Source organism: Antedon mediterranea, chromosome 8 (genome assembly GCF_964355755.1).
Source record: "Antedon mediterranea chromosome 8, ecAntMedi1.1, whole genome shotgun sequence".
In the NCBI taxonomy this organism is placed as follows: domain Eukaryota; kingdom Metazoa; phylum Echinodermata; class Crinoidea; order Comatulida; family Antedonidae; genus Antedon; species Antedon mediterranea.
Window position 1 is genome coordinate 5,057,685 of NC_092677.1, and position 15,233 is coordinate 5,072,917.

At 30.7% G+C, this 15,233-nt stretch overlaps 1 protein-coding gene across 3 annotated transcripts; it reads left to right on the forward strand.

The window, feature by feature from the left end:
- Positions 1 to 6: 6 nt before the first annotated feature.
- Positions 7 to 14,852, forward strand: LOC140056259 (uncharacterized). Of its 3 annotated transcripts, XM_072101566.1 has the most exons (22): positions 60 to 185; positions 289 to 378; positions 2,207 to 2,293; positions 2,640 to 2,900; positions 3,149 to 3,188; positions 3,351 to 3,522; positions 3,908 to 3,992; positions 5,863 to 5,881; positions 6,532 to 6,548; positions 6,808 to 6,939; positions 7,345 to 7,656; positions 8,069 to 8,389; positions 10,235 to 10,753; positions 10,898 to 11,212; positions 11,647 to 11,689; positions 11,831 to 11,980; positions 12,216 to 12,385; positions 12,530 to 12,604; positions 12,831 to 12,902; positions 13,042 to 13,130; positions 13,718 to 13,858; positions 14,002 to 14,852. In XM_072101566.1, the coding sequence occupies exons 1-22, from the start codon at positions 152 to 154 to the stop codon at positions 14,296 to 14,298; spliced, it is 3,441 nt and encodes a 1,146-aa protein (XP_071957667.1). In that variant the 5' UTR covers positions 60 to 151; the 3' UTR covers positions 14,299 to 14,852. The 3 variants fall into 3 exon arrangements, 2 of the variants coding, with proteins under 2 accessions (XP_071957668.1, XP_071957667.1); XR_011846745.1 differs by lacking the exon at positions 14,002 to 14,852 and having other exon boundaries at positions 7 to 185; positions 12,995 to 13,130; positions 13,718 to 13,776; XM_072101567.1 differs by lacking the exons at positions 13,718 to 13,858; positions 14,002 to 14,852 and having other exon boundaries at positions 7 to 185; positions 12,995 to 13,184.
- The last annotated feature ends 381 nt before the right edge of the window (positions 14,853 to 15,233 follow it).

Sequence of the window (15,233 nt, forward strand, 5' to 3'; positions counted from 1 at the left end):
TTGATAGTATATACCATTCACCAGAAAGAATAATACATTGCTTGAATGTTAGACCTACAGATAAAATTAATTTACATTGACATCTGAGCTGATCTTGTACTCCTTTTTCAGATATCACTGTTGAGTTTACATCTGAAGGTGGTTTAGCGACATGTATAGCGGAGGGCCATCCCAAGCCATTATCGGTATTGATATTAAAAGATGGGGAAGTGGTTGAGAAAGAAGAAAATACAGCAACTATAAAAATAGATGACGAGATATGTCAATCAAGTCTTACATGTTTTGCAGAGAATGGAAACCTTAATGACACAGCCACACTGGAGAACTGTAGGCCCAAAGCTGGTAGACCTACAGATGGGCCTACAGGCAATATGAAAGGTACGTCACCATACTGTATTTACCAAGTTAGGTTAGTGACTGAGCAATACATGTTGGTGGTATTTAGTTTAATGTAAAATGCAACCAACCATTGTTAAAAGATGATTTAATCATCGTAGTGATGTCTCAAAAGAGAAAGAAAGTTAAGAGAAAAAACAAAATGATTAAACAAATGTGTCAATATGAGTTAACAAATTAGAAAATAGTATAAAACAATGTTAATGTGTAGAAGAAAATGAATGTTAAAAGAAAATTTTTTTTGATTTTATTTATTACGTGCAATGTATTTCAATATTTTAAAAGATGATAAAATAAAAGTGGGATATACCAAGTAGATCACCAAAATACATCAGGCCCGTAGCCAGGGGGGGTTTTTATGGTTCGGGCAAACCCCCCCTTTACAGCGAACCCCCCTTAACCGACTGCGAACCCCCATCCCCGACATGCCCAATACCTCACCCTCATCTCCAAAAATCCTCCAAATACGTGCCCCACAGTACAAAAAGTTGTTTGTAAATTGAAAAATTCGTAAACTTGTTCGTGAACCTTCTTCTCTGTATGAGCGTCAACTAGCGATACGTGTCTGTAAATTTCTAAAAGCTGCAAATGAATTGCCGATTTTAACCTGAAAAATAAATGTTTGGTCCCTGCATGTAACATGATATTGACGCGTCTCATAGCGAACTGGGGCACGAACGATTCGTACAAAGGACACCGCCAGACAACTGCGTACCTATAATTGTTTAGATCACTGGCAGTCAGGCAGCATGCATAAAGTATAATGTATCATAGAGGATTATAGTGAATATTAATATTTTACACTATAATAGTTCACATTATGGCATCCGATTATTTTTTTCTAGACCACCAGCCGATACGTACTAAAATGTATCAATATCACCTATTTAAATATTTATATTCCTCAACAAATTGCTGTAAATAAATATTATAGATAGAGCTAGCAAATAGCATTTGCCTTCAACCAGTGTGCTTTTTTCGGGGCTGCTCCTAGATGTACGTTCGCATTGAACTTGAACGCAAAACAAAATACGGAGTAAATGATCAAGCAATCGGCGGTTCCGCACAGAGCACGATCTAACATACGGCAACAAATAGTTATCGTCCTTTAAATTATCGACGTGTTTGAGAAGGAGGAAAAAAGTACGATCTTTTTGCTCATTGGTAGCATACTGCACGAGAGTGTCTTTTCCGGCCATCTAGGGGTGACATTTAACAAAATTCGCTTCGCATCAGGCCCCACCCCCAGGGGGAGGGGCGGGTTGACCCAAATATTTAGTGTCCGAACCCCCCCTTGACAGATCCTGGCTACGGCCCTGTACATTGCTCTTTAAACACTCCTTTTTGTTAAAACACAATTTGAAACAATGCAACTGTCAGACATTAATAACATGATGATTAACATCGCAAAATATTGCTTTATTTCATGTTCATCAAGACAACAACTACCGTACTAAAGTAACTACCATATCACAACATATTCTGCCTTTTCCATCTTCCCCATGAAACATCCAACCTTCCTCATTAGCAGTTAACACAATATCGCAAAGCAGAACACCAATAAGACTGGAAATTGGCACAGCCATTCTTCTTAACCAGAAATAGAAACATTTTTATAAAATTGTGGTCAGTTGAAGAATTCACTAATTGCATTTTTAAAAATCACAGTAAATACTGCTGCAGGATATTTAACTGTAATGTATATTCATTAAAACATTGATAGAGGTTTTTCAACGATAAGATGTATTTCCATTGAAATAACTTTGTTTTGATAATTGTTTATAATTGAAAATAAATTTGTTGTTAACAGTTATTTCAGAAGATTCAGGATCATCATACGCCATAATTCTGATTATTTTGTTTGTTGGTTTATTGACATGGTTACTTCTTCTTGTTTGTAAGTATCATGTACTGTATTACTTAATGTCACTTTTGAATATCATAAGCCCTTTTTATTTCAGTGAATTTTAATAACAGTATTCACAAATTTGAAACCCTCAACTATGTTAGGGTTACATGGAGTACTATTAGAATGTTTTTATTTAGAATTTTTTATTTAGAATTTTTTATTTTTGGGATTTTGATTATTAATTGTAGTTTGATGAGTAATGAAACGAAATAAATACTGCATGGACATAGATTACATAATATTTCATAATGATATTGATACAAAGATTGCTTTTACAGTATATTGGTAGACCAATAGGATTTATTTTAATTTAAAAAAATTTATTTTGTTTTAGATTTTATTTTTTACAAGAACATTGAGTGGAGCAATCAAGATAATGATATAGTGAGAGTTGAAGGTGGTAATCCAGTTGTGATGAGTTTTAAATACCGTCCAAGTATTGCAAGGTTCAAGACTTTTGAAATAAAGAAAGACAACAAGGTGCTTGGTTCAAATCAAAAGCAATTCATTAGTTGTAAAACAGTCTGTCAGTTTGTCTGTTATTGCTGTCTTTACTTTTTTGGATTTTTTTGTATTGAATACTGCATAAATAAAGGTAAGTTACATATTTTAATTTTGTTAGTAGGTCATTGTTTCTCAAGTCATCATTTCTGACAGTTCTAAAAGTTAGTAGTCTGATGTTGTTATTATTGATATATAAAAGTTTTTAAATACAGCACTTTTTTACTTTATTCTGCTGGGAGAATGATACATTGTTTGTATATCATTGTTAATGGCTTACTGTCGATTTCTTTTCATTATACCTGTACATTAGATGAATATTTTCTTATTTTTATTTAATAGTTAAATACAACAATAAAGATAAAAAGAAACATGGAAGGAGGTGAGTTGAGTTTGTAACATTGGTGGGATTTATTTTGATTATTATATTTTAGCTAATTACAAATTTTATTGAAAGGTTATGGTTAATAAAAGAGAATGTCCTGGTGATGCATAGGTCTTCTTTGTAGTTTAATATTATTATCTTGTATTGTGTTCCTTATAGCAGTGGCAATAGAGGTGGTGAAGAGTATCAGATGATGGTCATTGAAAGACAAGGTCCTGATGGTGCAGAGTTACCTGCTGTTGTAATACAATTACCTAACAAGGATACAACAACTGACGAAACTGCTGTACAACAACCAACAGCAGCCACTGAATCTGAACAAAGTTCAGAGGTATTGTGAAAATACTAAATCCTTCATTCCTTGAATTGAAAGTACAAAGATACAAAAAGAAAAAAGACATGTTTGTTTAATAAAGTATTGTGTGTTTTGTGGTGTTTCGAAAAGGAAATTTTGACTCCTCCAATTTGATTCCTCTTTGGTACTTGAATTCTGTTTTTTAACAATAAAATGTTATCCTTTTTTTTCTAATTAGAGTAAAACCTATTCTTTGGGACACCTCTGTTCAAGGGCCACCCCAATTAAGGGGATACTTATCTGTGAAATAAATGAGACGCAATTTATTATATTGTAGCACTATGGCCAACCTTATTATGAGCCAAATGTGACCCTTATGGGTTTTACTATATTAACAAAATATAATTGTTTTTTTTCAAAGACAAATCCTGATGATGAAGATACTGAACTTTTAGCACAACATCAAGCAACATCTGATGTTAATACTGAAATTTCTGAAGAGGAAGGTAAACTTTTATATTATTTTCTAGAATACTTTTTTAGTATTTGGTAGGGGAAATGTTAACATTTGTTGTCACTATAATGTATTCTCAAAGCTGAGGTTTCCATTTTGAAAAAGTAAATTCGATATTACCTGATACTTTTATTGTCAATATGAACAGATTGACTTTAGAATTCTTTTTCAGATGTAATAAAAACATGATGACATTAAAATGTTAAACACATGAGCAAATCAAAAGATATATAATCCTATTTGCACTATATATTGTGTATATTGAATTATGGGTAGAATTTTAACAAACTTGACCACCTCCAACCGACAATACAAAATAGATTAATTAGCTGTAGATGGCAAGATTTATTGAATATGAGTTCATGATGTGGGATGGTAAATTTTTCTGATATTAAAATTCAATTCTTTCTCTCTGCTCTATTTTTAAAAGTCTGAAATCAAAATCCTATATCTGTAATAATATTTTATTAATCAATTAATCAATTTTGTTTACGTTTTGCTTGATAAATCTCAAACTCAATACTACTGATCAGTAAAGTATTTTTTATGTTTTTTGTTTAAAAGGATGACATTTCGGCAACAATCATACAGTAAGAATTTATTAACATAAAAGCTTTAGAATGAGGCGTCCTCATTTTTGAAAATAATTTCTCACTTCCAATTCTAATCCTATAAATCCTAACGATGCATAGGATATTATTTGATAATGTTTCTTGGGTTTTTTAATTCATTGGCTTTTAACAATCATCAAAAAATTAACACGTGAAAGATAAGTACAGGCTCTTTTTAATTTATAGACAAACCCTTTTTGCAAATAGAATATTCTCTAGGTTTGGTCAATTGAATAAACAAACAAACATAGAGCAGAGGGTATGCATGTAGCAGCATCATTCAACAAGATTTTGTTTGTTATTTGTTTTTAAAAACTGGTATTCCAATTCAGTGGTTCTTTGTTATATACAGTTTATTTCTGGCTAAATATTTTAATGAAATGTTAGTTTCTAGGTTTATATATATAAATCCAAAGGCAAATTACTGAGAAAAATGACAATGCTGTGGGTATCAGTGGCTGGATCTCAATGGAGATACAAAAATAAAAAAGCGAAAAGCTAAATCAAAACGATAAAGTAAACAGCCAGAAAAGTTAGCAGAGCTTTCGGGCAACACTAGCCCTTCATCAGTGCAAGTGAAGGAATTTGGATAACATCATAGTATAAAGCTGGCAAGTGCTGCCTGGGTGGACATGAATAAAAGAAATATAACAAAGGGAGCCAGGGTGGAGTCTGAATAAGAGTGGAAAACAAAGAAGGTAGCTTGGTAGAGATATAAACAATTTTGGAATGAGACTAAAAAACAGCTAAAATGGTGGTTAATATTGAAACTTAAATTTTGGTAGTCAATGGAATAATTTTACTGATCTGGGAGTATGTTATATATATATATATATTACCTCTTACATTCTATAACATTTGCAACCATTAATTAAGTACTCTAACACTGCCTTTGATTTTTAAGATCTACCTTATTTTTTTCCTTTGTTTCTTTGTACTTTTTCATGTAAAAGTCGGGGATACTCATTTCCCTTGTATTACCATATTGTCTACTGTGTGTAACCTTTACTTATGAAAAAGTAGAAATAAAGATTACCGAACCTGACTGAAGCTGAAACTACAAGAAAAAAAGGCTAGAGGACATCTACATGCAATTTATATTAAGATTTTATTTATGTACAATTTGTTGCTACTACTCAATTGGATTTTATTTTTAAAAAGCATGTTTCCTATAATATTTTTGCCCTTCAACAGATTCTGTATATTTTTCTAAGACTAAGTTGTATTGTTGTTGTTTTTATGTTGTTTTAGCAAAAGACTCAAATGAAAGGTAACGGTTTGTGGTACTATAGCCAGAAAAGCTTATTTAATGTTTTGCTTTAATTGCTTAGATTATTTATGTTGACAATTTAAAACATCAGAATATTATCTATCATCTTATTTATCTAATCATTTTCTACTTTTATTCTTTTGTTTATTAGTTACTGTGTAGTACAGCTGTATCTGCCAATATTTGTTTGTTAACTGAATTCTAAATAAAATACACTATGTACATCAAGCACCTTTAAACCACAAGCTTCTATTTTGTGTGCTACATCTACAAACACCAACAATGTATTTTGGTTTATAAACATAACTGATTTTGATCTGAATTCTGATTCTTAACTTTTTTTCCCTGCTCTAAAGTTACAATCTTCGTCGCATACTTTGTGATCTTCAATATGCTTAATTTAGTGAATATCACTATGTGTTTGTTGGAATCTTTGCTGCGCTTATTTGTAAATCTTTGGTGAACTTACTTTTCGTAGTATATTGCTTTTTTTATACCACTGTATTTTATACTCCCACTTTGTGTGGTATAAGATGAATAAATTCCCTTACAATAACCTTTAAATTTTACATTCAATGGTTTAGTAAATTACCTTGTGTTATTGTTTGTTTTAAATTCTAATTCTTTCTTCATTCTTTCTTTTTTTTTAGATCTGATAAGCACTCAAGTAAGTAAAAACCATGATATTTTCTTTTAATATGACATTTACAAAGTGACATTACATTTATTTAAAGCTGATTCCTTCATAAAAGATGAAGTTTGTTTTAAGTAGAATAGGAACTTTCGTGTATATCAACATACCAGTATTTTATTCATTGATCTATATACAAAAGCCCATTTTATTATTGAATGGTGGATATCAAATTAATATTTTACTTTCAACTTGAAGGTAAATCATCTGCAATTAATATATATTTACTTTTCAGTGTTTACAAATGGAAGAGGAAAAATCGGTCTAACGGTTTCAAATCTCGTGATATCTGATTCAGGAGAGTACAACTGCAACATAGAGGGCAATAGACAGCCAGGTCAAGGTGTCAAAAATTTAACTGTTTATTGTGAGTTTTATAAAAGATTTATTTTATTATTTTTATTATTTTTTTAATCACTTCACTCTACCATGTCAGATAAGATTACAATTAAATAATGTATTAAATAATTGTTTAAGTTAAATCAGTTCCATGTGTTAAGTTCATAATTTTTATCTATCTAGTGGATAAGTAGTGGCCACCATTCCTTCATCTATGTAAAATGAATTATAACAATGTAACTTAGCTCTGTTTACACTATAAAACTAGTTTGACAAAAAAGTGTGATGTTCCAAAATATGGTAGTGATGCTCAAATACGGTAGTGATATGACATCATCATGTCCATATATGGGCACATCACATTATTTTGTAAAGTTTGATGGTGTAGACAAAGCTTAAGAGCAAATTTCATCAGCTTATATATTTCTTGAAGGGATTGAGAGGAAAAATCATGGGTACTCAACAGAAGAAGGTATCAATAATTTTGAAATGAAGTGCAGATATGGACCATCAGATATGCCATTAACAGGTTACAAGTGGAAGAAGATTAAGGAAGATGGCACAACAGAGATTGAGGATTGTTCTCAAGATTCTAGATTTGAAGTAACAAGTTACCAAAATAGCATTCTGTCTTTGAAGATAAAGAATGTTATACTTGGTGATGCTGGGATGTATCAATGTGAAGTGAAGCCAGTTGATGGAGAAAAAATACTGAAAGATACTACACATCTGACAGTGAAGGAAGGTAACTTTATAGAATTAAATGAGAACCTGTTTATTTTTTTTTGTCTGGTTTAGAAAATGTGTGTGATAGTAAAGTATATGGTACAGTTGAGAAAATGTTGATGTTTATAATGCTTGATAAAGTGAAGTTAAGGGAATTTATCAACCTTAGGCTTGTGCATGTTTAAGCTTGCCAAGAGATTGCCTACTGTAGTATTTCCAGAAGTTCATTGAAAAAGAAATTTAAATACAAAGTACACATTTTATCTTTTTTTCTTTAAAAGGCCTATAACATGGAATGTTTGTTTATCCTGTGTAATAATATGCATATTGATAATCTATTATTTACTAGCAAAATATAATGTAAATTTTGTATTAAGCTGATGAATATATTTTTGTTTAAAAACATTTTTTCCTGGAAATGTCTTTTATAGATGTTATCAAAATGGAGATTTCTGATGTTACTATCTATGAGGGTTTCAAGAGTGCTACATTGTTGTTAAACATAAGATATGTTGATGATTCTGCTAACATATCCAAAATCACATGGTGTATTAAGTATGTTGAAGGTGATGCAAAGATGTTGTTAACATCACCTGATTCACGCTATGAATGTGAATATTTGGATTCAAAGAACAGTGTATGTTTTAATATCAACAATGTTGAACCTGAAGATGAAGGAGAGTACATATGTGAAGTAGAAGTTAAAGGAAGACAGAAAATATACAGATGTTCTGGAAGGCTAACGGTTAAAGGTAATGTATATGCTGCCAAATTAAAATACCTGGAATACCAGAGGTTGCAAATTCTTATTGTGAATCCAAATCAAACATACTGTAAATTTGAAGATGTAAACAACATTTTCCCACACACTTGCTTATAGCAATACTCATCAACAAAAGCATTTCTTAGGTAGTTTTGTTGTTGTTTGAATTCCAATATTTGGTTCATTCTGTCATTAATATCTACTGTTTTGAAACTGTGTTCATATTGTCGTCGTTCGGGTTCTATTCTACTTATGTCTTGTCAGGACGCACACACCAGAAGTAACGACGATACAATAAAAAGATTGGTTGCAATTTGGTATTCTTTATTTGTGAATATCCGTACCTCAAGGTGAAGAACACAACAGCAATGAAACAAAAATACAAAAAAACAAAACCCCTAAAAAACAATTAGAGAAATTCTTTAACAAAAAGTATAAAAGTTGACAATACATTATCTATCTCAACTATATAAATATCTCAAAACAAACAACAAGTTCTTAACATTTCTTTATATCGCATTAAGAATATTTCTGATAAAATCATTAACTAGGCCTCAATCAGTAGCATTGTACCCATAATAATACATGATATCAACAATCTAGCACTTGGCCATTCTGACTTACCCAACTAGAGATAAACTATCTTAAATCCTCAACTCAAAAAAATGACGGTAATCCTCCAATTTTGTGGTCAAATCTCACTTGTGCAAAACACTAAAAACAATAATCAATATAAGCCACAATAGTATAAACTAACCAACCTAATTATCTATTACTCTTCTATACTACTTATAACTAGCTCAAAACTCTAAAATATTCATTTAAAATCTGACGCTAGATCCACATGGGCGCAGCCATCTTGAATCTTTGTTTACAACTATAGCGCCACCAATCATAAAATAAATCTTAATCAACTACAGCATGACGCCCTCATCGGTCAAAAACTAGTTTACAAATCCACCATTTTATCGATAAAACTCATGTTCCGTGAACATAATCCTCGCAACATAATAAATACTCATAATCCAATAATTATACTCTTCCCTCAATAATATAATTATTTATAGGTCAATCACTGACACACAACTAGCCTGAGAAACAATATCTCCAATGTAATTATTAACTCAATTTGTACCACTCTATGACTGATTTGACAGCGAGGTACACTAGCTGATTCTGTTGGCACAAAGCGAACATTTCCAACATAACTCGGTTGCGAATAACATTCATTCGAGCCTAGCCTAAAGTTACTTAATATATCGTGCAAACTACTTTTATCATCTACTGTAACTAACGTACCTTAGAACAAAATAATATCAATCTAAAATTTGAAGTTTAACAGGTTTAATCAATCAGATGCATAAAGATAAATAACGGATGTTATTAACCTCAATCTCAGTTATCGGCGCTCCAAAAACATGTCCTCTCGCAGTCGCGGTAACAGCCTCATTACACCGAACCATCATCAAAAATTATTACTCCTATAATCGTTTTCTTAATTCTCACTATTGCATTCAAAGTTTGTAATGTAAAGTATAACAAAATTGTATTAATGTATAAATCGTAATTTAACAACCAAGCTCTAAAATTGAACATCGTCAAATAACACTTAATTTGATGAACTATATTATTACACTGTTCTAGTTAGTTTGAATGAATTCAGTCTACGACAATATTATGGTATCATTACATGAGTTGATTCTTTTTTTATATATAGAAACAAGGGCCTACTCCCAAAAAAAGTAAGCAACTCTTACAAGTTGCAGTTACTGTATAATGGTGACAAAAATGTTTGTTTTTAATTAAATTTTGTTTGAACCATTTGTATTTGTAGGTCCTATAAAAATGGATATTCCTGATGTTATAACCAATAAAGGTGTGGAATGTGATAAGTTGTTGTTGAAACTTACATATTTTGATAAGTCTGCTGAAATATCTAATATCACATGGTATAAGCAGGTTGAAGGTGAAGCAAAAGAGCTGACATCATGGCAGTCACCTAATCCAACATCCGTACAGTCACCTGATCCAACATCCATACAGTCACCTGATCCAACATCTGTACAGTCACCTGATCCAACATCCGTACAGTCACCTGATCCAACATCCGTACAGTCACCTGATCCAACATCCGTACAGTCACCTGATCCAACATCCGTACAGTCACCTGATCCAACATCATCACAGTCACCTGAGCCAACATCACGCTATGAAATTGGATTTGTGGGTCAGAGCAATGTATATCTCAACATCAGCAATGTTGAATTTGAAGATGCAGGAGAGTACATATGTGAAGTGAAAATTGCAGGAAGACAGAAAACATACAGTTGTTCTGGAACTTTAACAGTTCAAGGTAATATATCTAAAAACATTTCTTTGCTGGAATTAAATACTACACTACTAATATACAACCTTGGAAGTAATATGTTTAGAAATGGCAAATGTGGTGTTTTATTAACAATAATAGTGAAAAATAATTGTATATTCCTACTTTCAGATATGACACTAAATGACTGTCTTGTGACAGTTGAAGATAAAGCTGTTTTAACTTGCAGGTATCAAATTAAGAATCCAGTAAAATCTATCAATTGGTATAAGAAGACTTGTGGTGAATACAAGATGATATTTACTTCTGATACATTCAATCAGAAGATAGCAAATGTACCAGAAAGATATAAAGCAACTTTTAAGGATAATGAAACAAGCTTAGAGTTTGAGCAAGTGTCGGTAACTGATGCTGGAGAGTACATGTGTAAACTTGAGATTGAGCACTGTACACCAATGACCAAATTAGCAAACTTGTCTGTACAATGTAAGTAGATTTTAAAATATTTAATTTTCCATAAAAACTGATATTAATGTTGACTGTATTGTATTATTTTATACCTATAGACTGGCTATTATAATCAATCAAATAGTATGTAAACCATGTGATTGAAATGTATTTATAGTACTTGTTAATAATAAATTTCTCTTCTGCCATTTGGCCATTTATTCACAATAGTAAACAATCAGTTCAATACATAAAATTAAGAATATAGATATTTTTTAAAATGTTTGCTCCATTTACGTTTAGTTGCTTCTTTTTGTAATATAATTGAAATATTATTAATAACGTTGATTTCAAATATACCCAATTAAAAGGACAAATCAGTTTGAAATTTAATGGTTTGACTTGTTATTTTAAAGTATGTAAGTAAGTCAAGTTTGCTGACACCTATACATTAATATATTTTGTTTTTGTAGTTGATGTGTTTACTGGAGTTGATGAACTAGGTAACACATACAGGTAATTGCCTTAATATTTATTACCACCATGATTCTAAAAATCAAAACATTTAAAACTGCATGATTGGTTTGTTGATATCCATTCATAATTGTAAATTGTTTGGTTTTGTTTCCCATTTCCTTTTTTTTTCTTGGTTTATAGACATCCTGCGGTAGTCTTTTTGAATTCCCATTTACTTGTCTTTTGTGTGAAAAACAACTCGGATGTAATAATGAGAAGAGGAAAGATGAACAAGAAGAGTTTTATTGAATGGGAAGAATCAAGAGTTATTTTACATGAAAAAGATACAAGGTATTAGAGAATGAAAATATTAATCTAATTTTGTATTGCATAAAAGATTATTAAAGTTTATTTTAAAAATTCACATACAAAATTAGATTCTAATTCTTAAGTACAATCCTTTAATGAAATGTATTTGCTTAAAAAAAGGGGGATACAATTACAAATCTTATTTTAAAGCACTAATTATTATAAAATTACCATGACTATTTTTTAACTTAAAAATTGTTTAATATTTACTGTACAGCTATCATAATCCAGTACCAATTGTAACAAATAATGGAAAAGTGATTCTAATGTGTGTTAAAAATGAAAACAACACAAAAGAGAGGAAGATGATAAGGCTGAACTCTGATGATAATGGAGAGAATTGGATTGAAGCATGTAATGTAGAAAACTCTCCAGGCGATATTCAAAGTAAGTTATTTTCAAATATTAAAGCTGAGATTAATGCACTTTTCAGGGTTTGTATCCATGATTTATTTTGTCTAATATATGGTTTGATGTGTATTTTCTCGGTTTTTATGTGAAATCTTTTGCCAACAACTTTCTATTTTTCAGGCCTAGGTCATGGTGTATGTTTAGATTCAGGGAAATTAATTATTGCAGGAGTTGAAAATCTGGACAATAACGAGAGTAAGAAAAGTAACACAATTAATAAACTTTTGTAAAATTATGGATGTGCTTAAATATTAATATTCAATCAAAAATCAATAATCTTTTGTAAGTTCAACATACTGTAATTTAACATAACATAATTGTAAATCACTAATTGTATTGTGTATCATTAAAAATAAATATAACAGTGACATTGTTTTTTTTGTGTGGAATTTGGAGAATTGTGTTTGTGTTGTTTTTGCAGGAAAACTATTTGTAATGACCAGTACTGATAATGGTGACACCTGGGATATTGTATATGCTGGAGAGAACACTGGTATGCATCTCATAGGTCTATATTTAAAGAAGCATTGATTTTCCTCCTTTACAAACACCTTAAAGATTTTATCTGACAAATTTTATTTTTAGAAAATTGTGAGAAAAGTATGAATTCTGCAAATCTTTTGTTTGTGTAGAAAATCTTTGGAGTACTGATAACCTTAACAGTTGGGAACTTCTAAATACTGTTAAACCACAATATGCTACCTTAGGAGAACACATACAAGTAAGATTAAAGAAGCATTGCTTGAAGAGACTGAGTTTCATTCAAAGAATTATAAGAACTAGACTGTCAACTGTAACGCATTCAAAAATAATTCCACAATGGAAAGAGACCATTTTGATATGGCTGCATTAATTGCATGGCGACTCAGATAAGCCAGTTATTCTTATTTTATAAGATAATATTCTTTTTTTTCATTAATTCATTCATAAAGGTATATTTATTAAAAATAATCTTCACATTAAAATTGAATTGCAATTGATTTTTACATGATAAAGTTTGCATGTTATGTATAAAAATGTAATAATATTTTTATATATTTTAACTTGACTATACATTGTTTGCAGAATTCTTTAGCCTTTTGCTACCTACTGTATGTACCAGAATGTCTTTAATAAGTAAATAAATATACCTGATTATAAATATGTTTACTGCCATGTTTGCATAACTACACTGTTGCTCAGTTGACACTCTATTAGTTTAATAGTATCTCTATGGTTTAGTTTGAGATTGGATTATTTTTGTCAAACACAAACTTTAGTTTACTGCTTTAAGTGCCATTTTGGCATAATATCTCATGTGTTTATTAGGTTCTTGAATATGCAAATGACAAAGTTTACATCAGCTGTTCATTGTACAATAGTAAGCAACGTTTGACTGCATACAGCAATGATGGATGTGAAACATTTGAAATTGACAATGAATTGTTAGAGACAAATCCAAAATGTCAGGTAATCTACATGCAAGAAGTCTTGTATATCTAATGTATTGTCTAGATAGATCAGATCTAGAAAGATCTACATAACTAAAAATGCTTTTTCTTGTTGAATAGAACATGTTGTAATAATTTAATTAAAATGTTATTATTACCTAGGGTGGTATTGTATGTTTACCAACCAAGACAGATGAGTTCAACCAAATAGCAATGGCAAGTCATGGAAATGAAACAAATAAGGATCTTACACTTTACTTAAGTGAAGATGGTTGTAAAACATGGTCTCAGTTTAACACACTAGGTGCAGTGAATGCAGAAGAATCTGACCTAGCTTACTACAGTGTAAAAGAAGGGAAAGAAGAAGCAAAGGGAATAGTGTGTGTTTACAGTTATGGTTCAGAAACAAAGGGTTATAATATTGGAATGCAGTTGATTTCTAACCAAGAAATTATGTAAAAAAAAAGATAAAACATTATACAGTAAATAGCATCTACACTATTTTATTGTCTTGTTTTTAGATTTAACATTGTTGTCTTATTTATACAGATAATAATTTGTTTTGTATGTAGGAAATAAAATGATTTATAACAATATAATAGGTTGTAGTATGAAATGGTAATTTGTTTTATTAGTATAAGTCGTTATTATCTTTTATGTATTTCCACCTAGCTTAATGGCATAACCAAAAGTTGCTACCTACTTCAAAATAATAAGGTTGAAATGTGAATAGTGAGATTACAGAAGAGGAAAAGGTATAGTAATTAGCAATGTCATCAACAGCACTAACATCAACATTAGACCTGTTTAACTTTATTAACATATATATATATGATAATTATAATAATATAAATATAAGATAATTTGTATCACTAACGTTATTATTGTAATCATCTAGCATTTGTATTTGTGAACCCAGTACTAAAATGTAAATACTCAATAAGTAAGTTTTTAATATTACAATAACAAGAGCACAACGTGATTATTGCATGATTGTGTATCTTGTCAATAGAGTATCGTACAATAAAATTTAATACATTTTCGGTGTGAGTTTAATTTTATAGTTTATTTACAGGTTTACAAAAACAGTTTTCTAAACGTCTGCATTTCAATCCATTCATTTAATCTATTAACTGTACATATTGTTGCGAACTTGTGCATGGATTGATTGATTGATTGATATGATACCACAATCGTGTGCTATCGTTTACAATATAAAGCTCTATAGGTAGGCCTACCGATATTATTTATACTTGAGTACTACCACGGTAGTACTATGTAGGCTCTAATGCTGATCTAATCTAAACTTCCTCTCCAGTTGGCGCGCAATTTCAACTGTCCCTAGCATCCCGTGAAATATAATATGTAATGTACAGAGTAGGCTGTTTCTACCG

What these genes read in the sequence shown, in the direction of transcription:
- LOC140056259 (XM_072101566.1), top strand. Translation starts at nt 152, where the DNA reads ATGTATAGCGGAGGGCCATCCCAAGCCATTATCG. An exon ending in CAAAAATTTAACTGTTTATT is followed by an intron (nt 6,940 to 7,344) that starts GTGAGTTTTATA and finishes TATTTCTTGAAG; the next exon opens with GGATTGAGAGGAAAAATCAT. An exon ending in ATATGCTGGAGAGAACACTG is followed by an intron (nt 12,903 to 13,041) that starts GTATGCATCTCA and finishes TTGTTTGTGTAG; the next exon opens with AAAATCTTTGGAGTACTGAT.